This window comes from Larimichthys crocea, chromosome IV (genome assembly GCF_000972845.2).
Source record: "Larimichthys crocea isolate SSNF chromosome IV, L_crocea_2.0, whole genome shotgun sequence".
NCBI classification, from domain to species: domain Eukaryota; kingdom Metazoa; phylum Chordata; class Actinopteri; family Sciaenidae; genus Larimichthys; species Larimichthys crocea.
In genome coordinates this window covers 2,921,547-2,940,072 of record NC_040014.1, presented here as the reverse complement: position 1 = coordinate 2,940,072, position 18,526 = coordinate 2,921,547, and the positions used below count along the sequence as shown (strand labels likewise).

Below are 18,526 nucleotides of genomic sequence, written 5' to 3'. Positions count from 1 at the left end.
ACTAGTTGTCATTGAGGTTGTGGCATTGATCAATCATGCCCCAAGGTTGTTGGTGGGCGCAAAGTGGCATGTTCAATGTGGTATGATGGGAATGCGGAAAGAGCGCGTATCCCTGCAACATGCACAGTGCAAGGACAGCAAGTTGAGGCGTGAGGAGGGGAGTTTAAAAAAAAAAAAAAACTGTGAATGATGAATGGCCCCACAGTTCTCTCTCAGCACTTATGTTGGAGTTATTGTATCAGTTTACATTGTTTCATAAAAAGGGGCTTGCCGTATCGGTCCTATCTTAACAATAGTTTTCAGTTCTTTTCTTTTAACGAAAAATCACTTCAACCATCATTTCTCTAGACTGATGTTGATATGCTGATGATGAATGATAAAAAACAAATGCATTGTGCATAGGTTATAATATACTTATTCCAACTGCAGTATAAAAGCAATCTAAATAAAGCTGAGGATAGTACATGAATCAACCAGGCCATCTCCTGGTTGATTGCTGAAGTGCAAGCAGTGTTGAGTCACATATATCCTACTCTCATCGTCTCTGTGCCAATACAAGTCAGTGCTTTTAATATTGCAGTCCCCTGATACAAACAACACTCACTACACATCTCAGGCGCTTCCAGCCCATGCAGAAAGAAGTTAAGCACAGAGATCCGACAGAGTGTAAGCTGGTGGCAGCACCAGCTGTTTGAACTGGTCAGTTTTGAGTATGTGCCAGTTTCTGTAGAGCAGTTGGCAGGCCAGCTGAAAGTGGAGTAAGTGTTTCAAGGCAAGAGGGCTTTCTTTTACTGTGGTACATAGTGTTTACTAAAGAGCGCCGCACTGATGGTATTCTACACCTGTTCTGTTAAATAAACACAAAAACACTTTTGTGCTTTTACATTTATTAACAAAAACATCAGAGTGTCACCCAAAGTTAGCAGATAAATATGTACAGAAGACACAATTAAGTTACAGTGTCTGTGAAGGAAAGTACAAACTGTGTTTTACAAAAAGCATATTCTTGGAAACAAAGCCTCAATAAGGAAGGCAAAGTTTTTATGTATTACATGCACACATTGTATTTACACACATACATGTTGTCAGTTATTCACCATAAAGAAGACCTAAATAGGAAAAAAAGGCAGCCTGCATCTGAGGCACTTCATGAAGATGAATACAAACATGTTGCTTGAAAATATTTCAAAACTGAGTCACTTTATTTATTATATATAATATTATAACAGTGACCAAACAGTTAAACATAGTTGGGAAGATAATTGTGTGTGTTCTTTTCACGCTGTGTCATTCACTACAAATAACATTTATTGCTGCTCAGACTCTCTCAGATTCTGAATGAGTGTCCTTGTTTTCAAGTTCTTATAAATAATAATAATAATAATAATAATAATAATAATAATAAAAATAATAATACAATATATATATATATATATATATAAATATACATGCCACTAAATCCTCCACACTGGACCTTAAAGTGCTAAACAGTCTAAAATAAAGGAAGGCTGTGATGAACCACTCACACTATATACGTACTAGCTTAGCAAATGTTACATCTATTGGACACTAAAAGGTGTAAAAGGCCCTGAACTGGAATCACATGTAGACAATAAACTAAACATAAGCAAAGAAAACGTGAACTGTTGCATCTGATCAGACCTGGAAACAGTAAAGAAAACAGAAAAGTGATTTAAAAACAATTCCCTGTTTGTTTTTGATATAAAAGTACATTTTAATATGGTATTTCATTAAACCTTTAAATACAATAAAATAATAACAGAGGGAAAAAACAAGACATACAAATGACTTCACTGCATGAATTCCAAGTACCATACAATCATTCAATGTGTAAATAAACATATGAACTGATACTGTTGGTACAGTACAGGGTATTGCAACTCGACACATGGGTAGAATGAAGGCTGGACATGACTAAAACAGATTTTCAGACCTGGTCCAACCAGAATCTGCACCTACATTTCCACGTTTGACCAACCAATACTTCAAAGCTTCAACACAATATCCTGTTAATTTCTACAAAACAATATTTTAAACATGGCATGTTCATTGCCGTTCCCATTTTCACAGGTCATGGCCATTAACCACGCACAGGATTTTTGGACATTTGAGGCTCTTTGAGGTTATAACGATTTAAAAAAAAAAAAAAAAAAAAAAAAGTTAATAATTTGGGCTTGATGGATATGTTGCTGTATACTGTACCTTCATTTACCTAAAACAAACTAACTCATTCTACCCAGTGCCTTTCATGTGTATGGGCAAAATGAATGACAGAGACAGGATATTGGTTGGGACTGAGATGTTATGAAATGTGGCCTAGCCACAGCAGCATGCCATCCAGCCCTGTTGTGAATTTATAGCATCTGATAAGAAACGCCATAGACGGATATTGCGATTAATAATGAAAGAGTGAGAAAAGCCACACTGAATACAAGCAATGTGTGAGGAGTTTAATTTTCCAGACAGTGAAAACAAAAATAACCATGTTTAGCAGTTGTGAATCGCTCTGCTTTGGTAAGAAAAGAATAAATAAATAAAACTACTACAGCTGTCATGAGTCACTGTTTTCTGAACTAGAGTTACTGGAGCTGCTGGTGGCAGAATCCGAAGAGCTGCTGCAGCTGACAAGATGAGACACAGCTTGGCTGTTTTTCTCTGCATGAAAGGAAGTAGAGAAAGCACATTCATCGATTAAATGCTAAATTGCATTTACATTCTTCGGGTAATTATCAACTTAATATCAAATGATTCCAGGGAAGACGGCAGCTAAGCTTGACACTTACTTTGAAATTTCTTAAACTTCTTATATAGGCATGATTTCACGTATTGCTCCAGCTCGCGCAGAGTGGACGGCTTCAGTATCTCAAAGTCGATCTCGATCTCATTTGGGTCGGTGTCGAACATTGAGGGCTCTAATGTTTGAATGATGTGCACCACCCGGCCGAGCTTCATGCCAGGTAACCGGTTAATGTCCAGGCTCAGCTGGTGCTTCTCGTCGTATGTCATCGGCAGAGACTCATCGTCTGAATCCCAGTCTTTGCTTTGTTTCCACAGCAGCCTGAAATTCAAGACAGCACAGTCAAAGGTCTCTATAGAGGATGATGATAATAATAATAATAATAATAATAACAATAGAGTCGTTCAGATGTGAAACGTCCTACCTGGAGCTGGAATTTGTACTGCTTTTATTTTGCCTGCTGTCCTCCTTCTTGTGCTTCTCCTTTTTCTTCTTCGGTTTAATTGTGGGGACTTCGGAGAGGGCAGTGTGCTGCTCCTGAACAGCTTTAAGCTGGATAAAGTGTCAACAGAAATGGGCTACTGTGGAGCTCTGCAGTAGCATTAAAATAATGCGTGCCAAAAAAGCAGCAAGAAAGAAATAAAAGAGCCAGAGCGTATTTTCTATGTTGGCGAGGATGCGGCATAACGTCTAAAAATAAGGCCAAAGAAGTCTTATTTATTCATTCAGTCATTTATTGTTGGGCCAACTCGCCATATGATTTATTTAGTCAACAATATCCTCTCCGCACAATTGGTAAGACTCAGAGTAGGAAAAACAAACACATCATCTGAAATACTTCAAGCATCCATCCCTCTCTGCTGTATATTTGAGAGCCAGAAAAGAAGGCGGCAGAACTATTTTTATAACTTATAAGATCTTTCCAAATATGCCTTGCTGTATTGTGCGTGGTTTGTTGGTTATGTGTTTATATAGAATATGGTGCCAGCTACATTGATGGGAAAACAATATCTCACATGGAAATGAAGGAAAGCATATACAAAAGCTCTACTTCGATTCACTCAAACTATATTACAGGTGGGAAAGGCAAAACATTCGATAATTTTCATCTCTGTCCGTCTGAGAAACAGGTTTATAAGTAAGAGAAAATGATGTTATATAACAAGACTGAATTAGAGATCTGTGGAGAAAAGCTTTACAAAAGCAGGCACCATTCTGACTATTACCACGGTAACCAAGGCCAGAGGATAGGGCTGCCTTACTCCATAGGAACAACAGATACGTACATCATTGAGAAGCCTCTACAGAGTTAGATAATGTTGGACCACTAAAGGTAAACATGTTTCCTTGTCTGTACACTAATGACAAATACCTTATACTGTAGATGCATTGAGCAAGGTTATTTATAGACATTGAGTAGTCGTGTCACTGTCCTGAGGGCTTATAAACAAGCCAGAGAGGACAGCTTCTTCAGAACTGAGGTGGCATTATGCCATGAAAAGTGTATTGATAAATCATCCATTTTTCTTGATAAAGCCACAATAAACCTTTTAGCATTAGGCATCTCGGACATCCTGTGGACTTTCTCTCCGCTTGAACACTGATAAATAAAAATTCTCTACAAAACCCACCAGTTCTACACTCACCTGTTCTTGCAAGTCAGCGATTCGGGTGGCTCCGGCTGAGTCCGATTTGTCGAAGTTGGATGAGCCGTTGATGCGATTAGCCGATATGGCACTCACTGGCAAAGTCAAGTCCATCGGCTCGTCCGGCATCTTTGCAAACCTCTTCTCAAACACACCCTGGAGTAAATATGCCCACAATGACGGAAGTCTCATAGTAATTTAAAATTAAAGGTCTAGTAAGGTCTAAGAACCAGTAAAACTTTAATTATTATATGTAATAATTTAAAACACACCTGAAGCTTTCTGGCCTGTGCGACAACATCGTGATGTGGAGGATTGTATTTGTAGCAATTGGAAAAGATTAACCGAACGTCCGCTGCGAAGCCTTGTGTGTCCCGGTACTCTCCTCCATCCATCTTTTTCTGAAAAATACAAAGTTATCAAAGATGAAGATCATGAAGCCGCAGAGAAAACATTGTATATGTAAATGTGCAGTATATACTTTGACAGTGCTGAGATCCATGGGGTATTTGATGATGTCATGGTAATCGTGTAGCTGCAGAGCTTCAGCGTCAACGGGCTTGTAGAAAGGCCAGGCGTAGGCTACATGTTTCTTCGACAGCATCTCCTTCAGGATATCGCTGCAATACTTGAGCTGTTCGCCATTTCTGCCCTGTTCACTTTCCTTCACTTCAAAGTCCTTCTTGGAGGGATTGGTGGCTCGACCGGAGTTCCTTCTCCTCTTCTTGCTTTCTGGTAAATCACTCAAACTCTCTGAGCACAAATCTCTGGTAGCGTCTTCCTTTCTCTTCTTCATTGGAACAAGAAAAAAAACAAAAACAAAACACACACCAATAAGGTAAAAATTCATGCAGTGTGATTTTAAAAACAGGAGGGTCAGAGACACAAATGCTGACTCACTTTTTGGGAGGTCTGCGAGGAGTGTTTGGGCACTGACGATGAGTTGGAGGGCGTGTAGCTGACATTGGACGGAGATGTGGGCGTCGTAGCTGAAGGCCCCATGGTCACAGTTCCATTCTGCAGACCTTTTATTACAACAAATTAAAGTAAAAGAAAAAAAGAAAAAACAAAACATGCAGGATATTTGGATACCTTTCTGTGTTTCCCTTACCCAGAGTTGTTCTTCTCAGAGGCAGGTATATTGTGCACTCCAACACATGCGCGTAAATATTGGAGAAATGCCCCCAACTGTCACATTAATAGCCATCTACATTTAACAGTGCGTTTGATTTACGTGGAATAAGAAAAAGAAACACAGTTTTAGTGGCAGCAACATAAAACTTATAGAGGAGCCACAGGGAAGACAGCACAGAGTTTGGAGCACTGTGCTTTATTTGTCATTTCAAAAACACGAGGAGTGGCGGAAGGTTAGTGATGCAGTTAATCACTGCTGCTGGGTGACACTGATGTTCATGCAGGGTGAAATATCCACCTTACACACGTACTAAAATAAACAACGACACACGATTTTGCAAGCCTGTAAAACGCTAAAGGGTAAATTTATGAAAAACATATTTTAAAAAGGAGATATTTGTGCAACATTTTAAACTGAAGGCAGAGGCTGCATGGCTTTGTTACCTGTAGTGCTACTCTTTTTGCCCTTCCCTTTGGCTGCAGGAGGAACTATCTCCACTTCCGTCTGTGGCAACTGGGCAACCTTTTGCAAGAAAATCTTTTCTAAGGCGAGGGCCATCAGCACAATGTCGTCTGTTGGCTAGAGGACAAGAAGGAGGGTTTAAGTGTCTGTGAGGCCAAACCAGCGCGCTTGTGTTTTCAATCACAAAGCTCCTCACCTTGTTATATATGTAGCAGTTGGTGAACATGGTGTTGAAGTCTTGCATACATTCACTCGCACTCCAATAGTAGTTGTTCTCGAGTCGTTTCTTGATGGTTCCCAAGTCCATAGGAGATGTTATTACTGTATGATAATCCTGATTTAAAAAAAAAAAAAGGAGTCAATGTGTCAGATGTATGGAATCTTAAACATTTCAAAAAGTTTCTCATTTCCACCATCATTACAATTTATTATAATTTGGATCTTGTTTTGATAGTTTTGGCCATAACTCCTATTGTCATAAAAACATGATGGGTTGATCTGGGAACATAGCCACATTACTAAGATGAAGTCAGACGGGGCAGGAAACCAAAATGTTCAGATCAACAGATAGGTTTTAAACAACCCTCCAGGTTAACCACACTTGTTTGGAACTTAAAACAAAGGCGAACAGCTGAATTATTACCAAACTCTCTGTTTCTACTGGTGTAATGTAGTCTTCCTGTGCAATGAGTGACTTCATCCATTTTTTTCAGGTCTGCTCACTTTCAGTTTTACGTCCCTAAAACATGCCACCATGTTCCCAGATCTCAACAATCATTTCACTGAATACAATGTCATCTCAACCAATACAAGTGATAGCCAAAACTAAGTAAATTAGACCCCAGTTGTAATGAAGTAGAATTATTCTTCCATTAGCCATGCAGACATTTTTCATTTATTTCATCCAGGTTCGGAGATGTCTGTGTCTGAGACTTCTACATCCCCTCACCAACAGAGGTGAATGGAATTTTGGAAAAGGCTACAGTAAGGATTACTTTAGAAATAGTCACAATTAAAAATGTTATTCAATTAGTAAAAATCCAGAACTAAAGCTTCTATTTCATTTATAAATGATTAAATCATTAATCACGTAGTGACTATCATGTATAGATATGATAAAAATGTAGTAATATAGCATCATGGCTATTTTAGGGTTATTTGTTATGATTTATGTGCGGATACAACGATTCACCAATTTCACTATTAACCACAGTGTAAAATGTCAGAGTTTTGCAAGCATAAGGGCTCAGCTATGCCAAATGTTTTTGTCACTTACAATGAACTAATTTATACATTATATATTTATACATTTAACTTTCAGCAAAACAGCATTAATCCACTCAACGGCATAACACCGGCATAAGAGACCTCCTCAATGTCCTCCTTTATTTATTTTGTTTTAAATACTTAGTTGAATTTATACATCCACAGTATTGTGAAATAAATAAATGCATTATATTTTTTTCTCAGACTATACTCTACCATCTCTATAATCAAACCCTGTAATCGTTGCATCCCTAGTGTGGGTATAAGTTGTAAATATCGGATGAGATTTAGACTGAGCCACATTCCAGTTCCTCTATGTGTTGTGTTGTTTAAGCGGGGTGTGCATGATCATCAGGAGCCAACCAACACTAAGAGAGAAACGCAAAACTTACAACGACACGACCAACAACAGCTGCGGTGAAGGAACAAAAAAGAAGAGAGGAAATGTAAGGATTTAGGAGCAGTTTTACTTTCAGTGAAAGAAGAGAGAAAGACAAACACGCAGCATTTTAAAGTGATCACACAGAGTTACACAGTAGTGGGTGGTGTGTGTGAAACAATGACCCTGGTTTAAGCATCCAAAGCCTAAATGCCACTTTAATTTGTTTTAAATAACATCATTAGTTTGTATATTACAGCCTGAAAAATGTATTTGTGAGGAAAGACACAACATAAGAGCAGATTTACAACAATCTGAAGCATCGAATGTGGGTTTATTTGTTATTACTCCATAAATAAAACACTCACCAATAAAAAAAGAACCACACAGAGCAATGTATTGTGATAAATGCAGGATTTGAATGTTGAAGAACATTTGCAAACTACTCACTGATAGCCCAAGAGCGACAGCGTCAACAGGCTGGTAAAAAGGCCAGGCAAACTGGTGCCGCCACAGGGATTTGATCACTACATTCTGCATATATTGCAGCTGGTTGGTCCTCCGGCCTGGCTTGTTGGGACTGGTCACTTCAGGAGGCGGGGGATTCACAAGTTTTGGAGGTTTCTGGTCTGTGTCCACTGACATGATGACAGTAGCTGGAAACGACAGATGAACACAACCTCTGTCTGTGTTTCTCTTATCGCCCGTTAATTACGAAGCTATTCTGTCCGTCAGCTTATCAAAGGCTCTGAGGAAACACCAGTCCACTTCGTTCATAGTTTTCATTCCAGAAAATGTGATCTGTCAACAACAAAATAAATAAAATAAAATAAAATAAAAACACAGCTATGAGAGTGTGGCAAGGAAGACATTAATCCTATTAGTCCACTATTAGTTTACTGTTTTGACAAGCAAAGGAGTGTCTGTATCTGTGGTGACTGACATGTTTGTTATATGCCTTTATTGTTATTCAAATGACAGGAAAAATATATTTATTGCAGCTTTCCCTATCTTAGGGAAATGTTTGTGTTTGTGTAGTTACACATAAGTAACGGAATGTGGAGCTAGGCTAACATTGTCAGACATGGGGACTTGAGACTTAGTGACTTGAGACTTGCCTCGGACTTGGAAGTTTAAGACTCGGGACTTGACTTGAGATACGACGACTTGAATGACTTGAGTGTTATTCACATCATGTTTTCAGTGTGAATATAAAATGTATTTATAATTATTATAACTAATAATTACGTTATCACTGTTTTGTTTGATTCCATGATGTATTTTACTGAACATGAGTATTTACAATACAAATATTTTTTGGGCACATTTGCCAGCGATGTTTACTTACACTTACTTATATATTGCCTTTCACTTTATTAAGATCAGATTCTGCAGCTAAAATTACAACAATATGCCAAAGGTGACTTGACTTGTCCAAGAAAAGAATACTTGGGACTAACTTGTGACTTATAGCTTAAGACTTGAGACTTAGGACCTTGGTCCCATGTCTGAACATTGGTATAAATGAGATGATTTATGGTCACTTTGTAGGGTAATTTAGAATAAAAAGTGACCAAAGGCTCTCAAGGTAATGTTACAGATTTTAGAGCAACCACGTTAAGTCAGTGTTAAGTCAGGTGCAGCCGACATTAACGCTTATAGCAATTAATAAACCCAGCTATTAGCTTTACTTGTCATCACCTGTGGCGGCACGTCAACAAAACATGCTGACTTTAAACGCCGGCCAGATAATTAATGAAGAATTCGCTCGTTACGTGCAATAAATATCGCTCACACCTCCTGAGTTGTAAGAAAAGCTGTCAGACCGAGCAAATGTTTATACTGAAGTTAATGTGGGAAGCTACAAATAACGCTGGCGTTATTAGCTCCGGTGTTACTTCGCTAGCTGGCGAAAGTAAACGTACACAGTGACGTCAATTGATAAACACAGTGCGTCATCACATATTAAAGAATAATAACGTAAGTAAGTTTCATACTGCCTGACCTACTTGGCAGTTTGCAGACAATAGTGAGGTCCGACTGTTCTGCTTTGCTGCAAGTTTGAGCATAAAGTTTGTCACGGAGTCCCGGAGCTGCTAACGACAGCTCGTGTGTGTTGACATAGCGGCGCTCAGAGGATGACGGAGCGTCACGGTAAACAAAACAAACACTCCCTCAGCTCGGCTAACGTTTGTTGTTCTAAAGCGCGTCGAGACGACGCCGCTCAACTTCAGACGGAGTCACACCGGGCACAGAAACCCAGCTACACGGTGCAGTTAACTCCGGACTGACACGTTAGATGGACTTTTAAACGCAAAACTTTCTTGCTGAAAACAAACAAACAAACAAACAAACAAACCTGCTGTGTGAGCTCTACGAGTGTGTGCTTTCTTCTTCTCCCGGTGAACTCCTGACAGACTGGACGCGACAGAGGCGCACTGCTGCCCCCCGCAGGTCATTTGTAGGACTCCATTGATAAAGTTTCATCAGAGTTATGTAAGTTTAACTTTTTGTTCTTTCACAAAGTGCAATGACTATGCTCTCATAGCTCCATTGAAGAATTGTTTTAATAACATTGGATAGTTTAAGGTTGGAGTGTGTACAGTCATACCAATTTAAAACAGTGGCAATAATAATAATAACATGACAAAAAAGAGAATATTTCTCCAAATTGACCACCCGGATGAATAACACGATTCCTAGATCTTTATATTTTGCATTTATAATAGACAGAATAAAACGTGGTATCTAAATATGAAACCAACTATCAAAACAACTGTCAAAAATAATTACTTTTGCCTTCAACTCTTTTTTTTTTTTTGTCCCTCATTAGTTTCCGTTACTTTTGAGGGTGACGCGCATGCGCAGAGAGGCACCACCGCACCACATTCCCCGCTTCTCCTCGCCAGGCAAACATCCAAAAGGCTGGACGGACGATTTAATTTACGCGTTCTCCATGATCGTCTGAAGAAATACACGCGTGTTTTCTCTTCCACACCCGAACAAGGAGTAACACCGTGACCCGTGAAGACGCGTTAAATTCCCCGTGAGTATCGGCTTTTGACCTGATTGCTCATTGTTTGAATGGAGGGCCGCTCCGTGGCAGCTCGGCCAGTTTGTCAACAGCGTCGACGCGTTTCACGCAGACGAGCTGCACGAGCGTTAGCATTAGCTCTGGTTTCAAGGCAGCGCGTGTAAAATACCGTGCGCGTGTCTCTGTCTGCTTTCAAATTAATGTTTACATAAATATAAACCGTGTGCTAACGCTTTCTGTCAGGGTCGGGATTTTCAAGCGAAGGCCCTTTGTTTGATATTTCCTCTTTTCTTATTTATTGCATTGAAAACACAAATTGGCGTTAACGCATTAGTAATAAACAGTAAATTAGTATTCCCAGTGCAGCTGGCTGTGTGAAATATGTCTGCGTAATCTGTTTTAAACCGCGAACGAGGCCACTTAGCGTTAGTTAGCTCGATGCTAACCGAAAAAGCTAATTTAATAGCTGCAGGAGAATGCAGCCACGCAGTTTATTATTATAGTCTGTGACACTGTTAGAAACAAATTAACGAGAGAAAAAAACGATTTAAAAAAACTGCGTCATTTTTTATTGTCTAAAAAAAAAAAGAAATATTTAATTTACACGACGAGCTAATGTATCAGTTTGATGTTTTTAGCAATTAGCTGAATCTGACAGCTGCAGTGTCATTTAAAATAGCAGAACTGCAGCAGGAAGAGCCATGCTAATAATTTAATAATTGCTTAATTATATTAATAATTACTGTAATCACTGCTGTGTTTTACATTCTTATCATTTCTCAGTGTGTCGTCACAGCTGTCTCCTCTTACACCTGACACCGCCGTTTCACATGTGCATACTGCTTGACATTTAAACCCCACATGACGCAGTGTGTTTTCAACTCTACTTTGTTGATTTTTGTTTTTTAATTTATCAGTACAGGAGTTTAATTGAATTCTTTGAATGTCACTCTTTTTCTCTCTGCCAGGATTGTTCTCAATAGATGCGTATCTCCTCACAATGGCAACAGAAGACAAGAAACCAGAGACTGACACGAAACCTCCAGTCGTACCATCGGCGTCTGCCAGTCAAAGCAAGGTTTGGATTCACTGAATACTTTTAGTGTTTCCCGCAGCTTCTGTCTTGAAATGTGTTTTTCTTTTCTTTTTTTGGATAAATATTTGCCCATTTGTCACCAGAGATGGGAATCATTTTTTTTACTGTGTGGAAAATTGGTTATTTTCACAGTATTCTTAAGAGAAGGGTTATTTTTATATGCAAAGAAAGTACCTGCTAAAATTATTATAACAGGATATTTACCCTTTGTAACCTGGCTGGGAGGCAGTGGCACTTGTGAGTCGAGTGTCACGGAGTTTAAAATTTTAGCTCATGTTGTGTAGAAAGATGTTTCAGCATATTACTGGCATTTCCACCTTCTCGTTTTCTTATTACAGACAATTATCAGCATCGTCTTGCGTTCTCTTTATTTGGGAAATGAAGCCTAACTTTGGGCCATTTCTTCCTCTCTGTCATGATTCCTCTCGGTTGCAGGTGTCCATCGGTGTAAACAAACCAGTTTAATGTTTCGCAGTGAACAGCTATCAGAAAAAAAACATGTCGGCATCATGCCAGTTCACAACCGGTTACAAATGGTACCAGTTCTCAGAGATTTCTAAATGTCACGTTTTGTTTTCATTTCCAGTCTGCGCCTGCCAAGCCAAACTACAGTTTGAAGTTCACATTAGCGGGCCACACTAAAGCTGTGTCCTCTGTCAAATTCAGCCCGAGCGGAGAATGGCTCGCCAGCTCATGTGAGTTCTTTTTCCTGTTTTCTTTGGCGTGTTTCATCATGCAGAAGAATCGATAATGAAATGAAATGAGATGAATGAAAACCAACCAACAGCTCAAGCTGAAAACCAAAGAAAGAAAAAAAGAAGTTATCAAAATAGCTGGCAGTAAATCTTCTCACATCAGCGAATTGAATAATCCACTAATCATTGCAGTTTTAGTTTAAATTATATTTTAATATTTGTTGTTGTTTTTGTCCTAACGTAATGCATTGTTTACAGGAAGGGAACCTTGATTCATGAAGCCTGTATCACTGAACACATTTATTTTGTCTTTGCAGCTGCTGACAAACTCATCAAAATCTGGGGCGCATACGACGGCAAGTTTGAGAAAACCATATCCGGACACAAACTTGTGAGTTCTCATCGTTCTGCTGCAGTGTTTCTGCCTTTTTGTTTATGTTTTAAAAGATGAGATGTACTTTTTTTTTCTTTTTACCCATGTTAAATGGTTGTAGCATCTGTGAGAAAGATCATCAGTATATATCATGTTTTCTTTTAAATTTATTTATTTGATGCCTACAACGTGTTCCAAAAAGTTAGGAAAGTATCATGACTGGGTATTAAAGGGGCATCTTGAAAGACTCAGGGATGAAGTGAGGTTCAAGTCCACTTTGTGAAAAACTACATTGGGAAATAGTAAAACAGTTTAAGAAGAATGTTAACACACAGTTTGAATGGATTTATGGATTTCAATCAATATCATTCAAAGATTTAAAGAAATCAGAGAGATCTCTGAAAACGAACATCAAATATCCATGACCAGCAAACTCTTTAAAATCTTATATGAAAATAGAATTGAAGCCGTATCAAATTTCCATATGGCCTCAGGATTACGGTTTGTTGTTGCATCTACAAATGCACGTTATAACTCCTAAAGTGCAAAGAGAACGCCAAATATCAACATCTGAACTTCTCTGGGCTCAGACTGCTCTGAGCTAGTTTCCCAAAAGAAAATGGCAAAGTATGCTGTGGTCCATATTTGAAATTGTTCTTTGGAAGTCATAGATGAAGAGGAAAGGGGCCATCCAGATCATTAGCAGTGAAAGCCAGTATTTGTGATGAAGGCAGCGTTAACGCTGAAAACTTATGGAGCAACATACGCTGTCATCCAGACGATGTGTTTTACAGACACGTCTGTACTTACATTCTGCACGTGTTACGATGTGGCTTCGCTACAAACGAGTGCAGGTACTAGACTGGCCAGCCCGCAGTCCAGACCTGTCTCCCATTAAAACGGCGCAGCACATTGGAGACGACAATGAAGACCGCTGAGCAACTGAAACCACTAATCAAGCAAGGACGGGGAAGAATTTGTCGTTCAAAACATTTTGTGTCCTCAGTTTCCGAACGCTCACTGAATGTCCTCTAAAAGAAAGCAAGTGGTAAACATGCTCCTGTCCCAACCTTTTCAGAACATGTCGGAGGCATCAAATTGTTGAAATGTGTTTGAACATTAATGTACTGTATTTAATGAAAGATATGTCAAAAATGATTTTCATATCATTTTATATGTGTTCTATTTTTGTGCAGGGTATATCTGACGTGGCCTGGTCCTCTGACTCCAACCTCCTGGTGTCTGCATCCGATGACAAAACCCTGAAGATCTGGGACGTCAGCTCGGTAAGCGAGCAGAGAAATGGCAACAAGTTCACCACTGTCAGACTTGCATCACAGAGCTCGAGAGACTTTAAAGGGTCGAAATTCTAAATCAAAATTCTAAAAGCCATGTCAGTAAAATCAGATCATTGTGCTCCGTGATCGTGCTGCCTTCCAGGAGGCTTCGTAACGCAGCTGAAGTGAACATGTGCTGCTGTGAATAAAGGGGAGAATGCGATTGGTAGGAGCAGTGGCTGACACGGTGTCTTGTAGCATTATACATTCATGAAGTATGGAACTGAAATCCATGCACACTCTTAGGATTCAGATCTGCGGTTTCTGTCTGCGTAAAATTTTAATCGCCATTAAAGCTGCAGTCACGCGGCAGCGATGACTAGCTGGAGGCCGTCTAACACCGACTGTGCTGAGCGGGAGGTCGATTTTAGACGTAACGTTTCATCTCATTTTTCTTCATTCCAGGGAAAATGCTTGAAAACTCTAAAAGGCCACAGCAACTACGTCTTCTGCTGCAACTTCAACCCGCAGTCCAATCTTATCGTGTCGGGATCGGTGAGTGCGAAGCTTTTTTGGCATGAAACGAGCAGCAAATGGAGAACAGATGTTTCTTAAGGCTGGGGCGCTCACTTTGAGCGTCTGCGAGCGAAATGTAAAAAGTGATGTTTGTTTTTTCTGCTCCCAGTTTGACGAGAGCGTAAGGATATGGGATGTGAAGACTGGGAAATGTTTGAAAACATTGCCGGCTCATTCTGACCCCGTCTCTGCTGTAAGTACAAGTTTTGTTTTTTTATATTGTTACCATTAGAGGAATCTTGTAGATGTATGACGGATGATGTGATGTGATGATGTGTCTCTGGTTGCAGGTCCACTTCAACAGAGACGGCTCTCTGATCGTGTCCAGTAGCTATGACGGCCTCTGGTGAGAACAAACTGTATTTTTATACATAAGGTGACAGTGGAAAATTCCAAGTGTTTCTCATTAGCAGATTACTGCTGTCTCTTTGAGGCAAAGTTTCAGTGTGTGCCGCCACTGTGGTAAACATGGACAGTATTTGTTATGATTATATTTGAGCAAAAACTACCATGGCAACCACAACGATAACAACTAAATATCAGGCAAGGTCAACAACTCAAGACGTAGCAGCCAGCTAATATCGCTTACGAGTCCAACAAGCATGAAGTCCAGCTTGGTCTCGTCCGGTGGCTTCTTGCTCAGCTAACAAACTGAGCTAACGGCAGCTACAGTTTGCATCAATTTATTGTCCAGCGGGAAACTGTAAATCAGAGTTGGGTCAAAGAAATTTCACCAAAACAAGTAAAATAAGTGCATTTTCTTTGTTTCTGTGTTTTTTTTTTTCCCCAGCCGAATCTGGGACACTGCATCAGGGCAGTGTTTAAAGACACTCATAGGTAAGATGTGCAGAGCTTCCTTGCTATCTTCAGTCCTCTGGACACACCTCATGTTCACTTAATTGCAGGAAACAATAGCATATTTGTTTACTGTGTGACAGAAGTTTACCAGAATCAGTCCTGAAATGTGTGAATGGGTGACGCTGAACGAGGTGTTTAGATTATATTTAGCCCTGTGTGTGTGCTGACTGTGTTTGTTGTCGTTTTTCTTAGACGATGACAACCCTCCTGTGTCATTCGTGAAGTTCTCCCCCAACGGGAAGTACATCCTGGCTGCTACACTGGACAAGTGAGTTACTCTATACCTGCAGTCTGACTCCATTTCCAAACATGGTTTCCACCAGCAGGTGGCGGTATAACACTATAATAAGCTTATCTCAGCTGAAGATGTATACAGACAAACTGTATATGAGATCATTAGAACTACTTGGTTTCTTGAGTTGTGTGTATGTTAGCTGTTTAACAGATGCACTGCTGTGCTTTGTCTCCTCAGCACGCTGAAGCTGTGGGACTACAGCAAAGGAAAGGTGAGAACCGTGGACAACTTACTGTGAATGATGTTTTCCAGTGTTATGAGTCGGATAGAGTGTAAACTAAAGTGAACCCGTCATGTAGTTTGTTAATCGTGATTTCATCTGTAGAGTTATTTTTTCAACACGTCAAGTTTCATGAGGGGATAACAGAAAATCTTTCTCCTCACTTTGTTTACTACTAAATACACACACACACGTTTCTGTTGGTTATACTACAGATGATGAACTTTTCATTGTTCTTTCAGTGCTTGAAAACGTACACCGGCCATAAAAACGAGAAGTACTGCATATTTGCAAATTTCTCCGTCACTGGTGGAAAGGTAAGAATTCTCCTTTTTTCTCCTTTTATTCCTTTTGAGTTTTATTGCTTTAATAAACCTTCCTCTGGTGATTATAGGAACAGTGTGTAGGATTCAGTGGCATCTAGCGGCATCACTACATTGGCCCTAGCTAAAGCCAGTGTTTAGTTTGCCATTGTGGGCTACTCTAGACACGTGACAGACACGTCTGTAGATATGAAAGGCTCATTTTAAATGAAAAAAACAAACAAACAAACAAACATAATACTTATTTTTTAGGCGATTATTCAGAAATAAAAACATTTGTGCCACATTCTGGAAACAGAACCATCTAAATCTGACACACTGGACCTTTAATGCCTCACCTGCACAGTTTGTGTATTTGTATTTTTTACGCTTTTGAAATGACCGACACGTGCAGCTAAATCTAACTCCGCTCTCTTGCAGTGGATTGTGTCCGGCTCCGAGGACAACATGGTTTATATCTGGAACCTGCAGACGAAGGAGATCGTGCAGAAGCTCCAGGGTCACACGGGTACGTCAGGCCTGATCTGAAGTGTTTACATGTCCTTCATGTGGTTACGTGTGCGTTCAGTTTGTAATATGTTCACAATAAAACCTTTTTTTTTTTTCAGACGTTGTCATATCAACTGCCTGCCACCCGACAGAGAACATCATCGCATCTGCGGCTTTAGAAAATGACAAAACCATCAAGCTATGGAAAAGCGACTGCTAAGCCCTTTTTGGATCTTTTGGCCAATTCATATTTCTTTTCTTTTTTTCCAATAATTTTTTTTCTACATTTTGTTGTAAGAAAAGAGGACTTGTTTTATAACAGAGAGCTCCTGCGGGGACGCAGAGGGCTTTCAGGTGATGAAATTCAGCGAGGAGAACCAAACGAGACACATCGAGCCACACACAGTATCAGCCGAGAGTCGGTCCTGCAGCGGACGTGGCTGTCCCATCTGAGAGATTCTGTTCACGTGCCAGATTTTGTTGTCTCCACAGGGGGAGTTGGTGTCTTTTGTTAGAATTTACAAAACGGCGTTGATACTTCTGGTTCTGGTGCTTCAGTATTTTTGACACTGCATTAATCCTAATGTCACTGCTTCAACTCATACACGTGCGTTTCTGGTCTTGTACAATAAATGTAACGGTCATTTGGCCTCTCTTTTGCCTTTAATTCATTTGTGTAGTCGTGTAGTGCTGTCTGAAAGACATCAAGCTAAAAAAAAAAAAAGATATATCCAAGGATCCATTTGGCTGTTATTTATTCAAGTGGCCCCATTATTAGTGGTTTTCTTGTAAGTTCTGTGCAGATTATGGCAACAAATTCAGGATTTGGAGTTTGTCAAAAATGTCTCAAGAAAATGTGATGTCACAGATTTGACAGCTACAAAAAAATGGAAATGTAACGATTATTTTTATTAAATTGAATTAAGCCACTACCCTGTTTAAAATGTCAGTGACCAAATGCAGTTTTGTGTTCTAGGATTTGTACATATTACATTGACATGTATTGTGATTTGATCATTTTGGCCGTCACTGTTTTTATGTTCTCTTCTTCGCTTGATTAGCTCATACTGTAGTTCTGCGCACAAAGCCAGCAGCGTCTCTTCTCTGTAGTCAACCTGGATTTTTTTTTTTTTTTTTTGTGGAATATGTGTTTGCATTTGACAGCTATAACCTGCGTCTTAATAAAAAACAGTTTTTGTACGCCTCATGTTGCAGAGTGGTCGAATGAACGCGACACAGAATCAACCCGGCATCAGTCACTTTTAAGTTTTTTTTTTTAATAACCTTTTTTCTGTCCATGAAAGATAGAACATCAGAGAACAACCCACAAAGAACAGATGACAAAAACTCCATCTCCTTTTTAAAAAGACAAAAATATAATGAAAGAAGACATCCCCGTCTTGCAGCGACAGGTTGAAAATGGCAAAGTAAAGGCGACACAGTTACCAAGGTGCCAAAGCCAACAAACTCCTCTCACCTTTTTTAAAATTTTCAATCTGAAAATTGTCTCTTGCCTCGTCAATAAGCTTTTTCCACAACGTTTACGACAGCCCACAGAAGAAAAGGGAAAGAACAGAGTACACAAGCAAGGGATAAAATTACCTTTGTACAAAAATAGATCTTTTTCCAAGTGTTTTTTTTTCT

General features: G+C 39.5%; 2 protein-coding genes across 2 annotated transcripts; one reads left to right on the top strand and one right to left on the bottom strand.

The window, feature by feature from the left end:
* Window positions 1-1,695: 1,695 nt before the first annotated feature.
* LOC104924864 (bromodomain-containing protein 3-like) lies at window positions 1,696-10,108 on the bottom strand. The gene is made up of 11 exons (XM_027278583.1): window positions 10,006-10,108; window positions 8,097-8,447; window positions 6,198-6,335; window positions 5,983-6,118; window positions 5,305-5,429; window positions 4,886-5,194; window positions 4,677-4,805; window positions 4,405-4,560; window positions 3,183-3,310; window positions 2,805-3,079; window positions 1,696-2,676 (listed from the first exon to the last, which is right to left on the bottom strand). The coding sequence occupies exons 2-11, from the start codon at window positions 8,289-8,291 to the stop codon at window positions 2,573-2,575; spliced, it is 1,695 nt and encodes a 564-aa protein (XP_027134384.1). The 5' UTR covers window positions 8,292-8,447; window positions 10,006-10,108; the 3' UTR covers window positions 1,696-2,572.
* wdr5 (WD repeat domain 5) lies at window positions 10,019-18,082 on the top strand. The gene is made up of 15 exons (XM_019271571.2): window positions 10,019-10,142; window positions 10,480-10,692; window positions 11,649-11,758; window positions 12,363-12,471; window positions 12,789-12,862; window positions 14,041-14,130; window positions 14,587-14,676; window positions 14,807-14,890; window positions 14,988-15,043; window positions 15,488-15,534; window positions 15,748-15,823; window positions 16,028-16,061; window positions 16,313-16,387; window positions 16,814-16,901; window positions 17,002-18,082. The coding sequence occupies exons 3-15, from the start codon at window positions 11,681-11,683 to the stop codon at window positions 17,100-17,102; spliced, it is 1,002 nt and encodes a 333-aa protein (XP_019127116.1). The 5' UTR covers window positions 10,019-10,142; window positions 10,480-10,692; window positions 11,649-11,680; the 3' UTR covers window positions 17,103-18,082.
* The last annotated feature ends 444 nt before the right edge of the window (window positions 18,083-18,526 follow it).

Coding starts and splice junctions, on each gene's coding strand:
- wdr5 (XM_019271571.2), top strand. CDS start 11,681: ATGGCAACAGAAGACAAGAAACCAGAGACTGACACGAAACCTCCAGTC. Junction 14,131..14,586: donor AGATCTGGGACGTCAGCTCG/GTAAGCGAGCAG, acceptor TCTTCATTCCAG/GGAAAATGCTTGAAAACTCT. Junction 15,044..15,487: donor AGTAGCTATGACGGCCTCTG/GTGAGAACAAAC, acceptor TTTTTTCCCCAG/CCGAATCTGGGACACTGCAT.
- LOC104924864 (XM_027278583.1), bottom strand. CDS start 8,291: ATGTCAGTGGACACAGACCAGAAACCTCCAAAACTTGTGAATCCCCCG. Junction 4,561..4,676: donor CACAGGCCAGAAAGCTTCAG/GTGTGTTTTAAA, acceptor TATTTACTCCAG/GGTGTGTTTGAGAAGAGGTT. Junction 2,677..2,804: donor GAAGTTTAAGAAATTTCAAA/GTAAGTGTCAAG, acceptor CCTTTCATGCAG/AGAAAAACAGCCAAGCTGTG.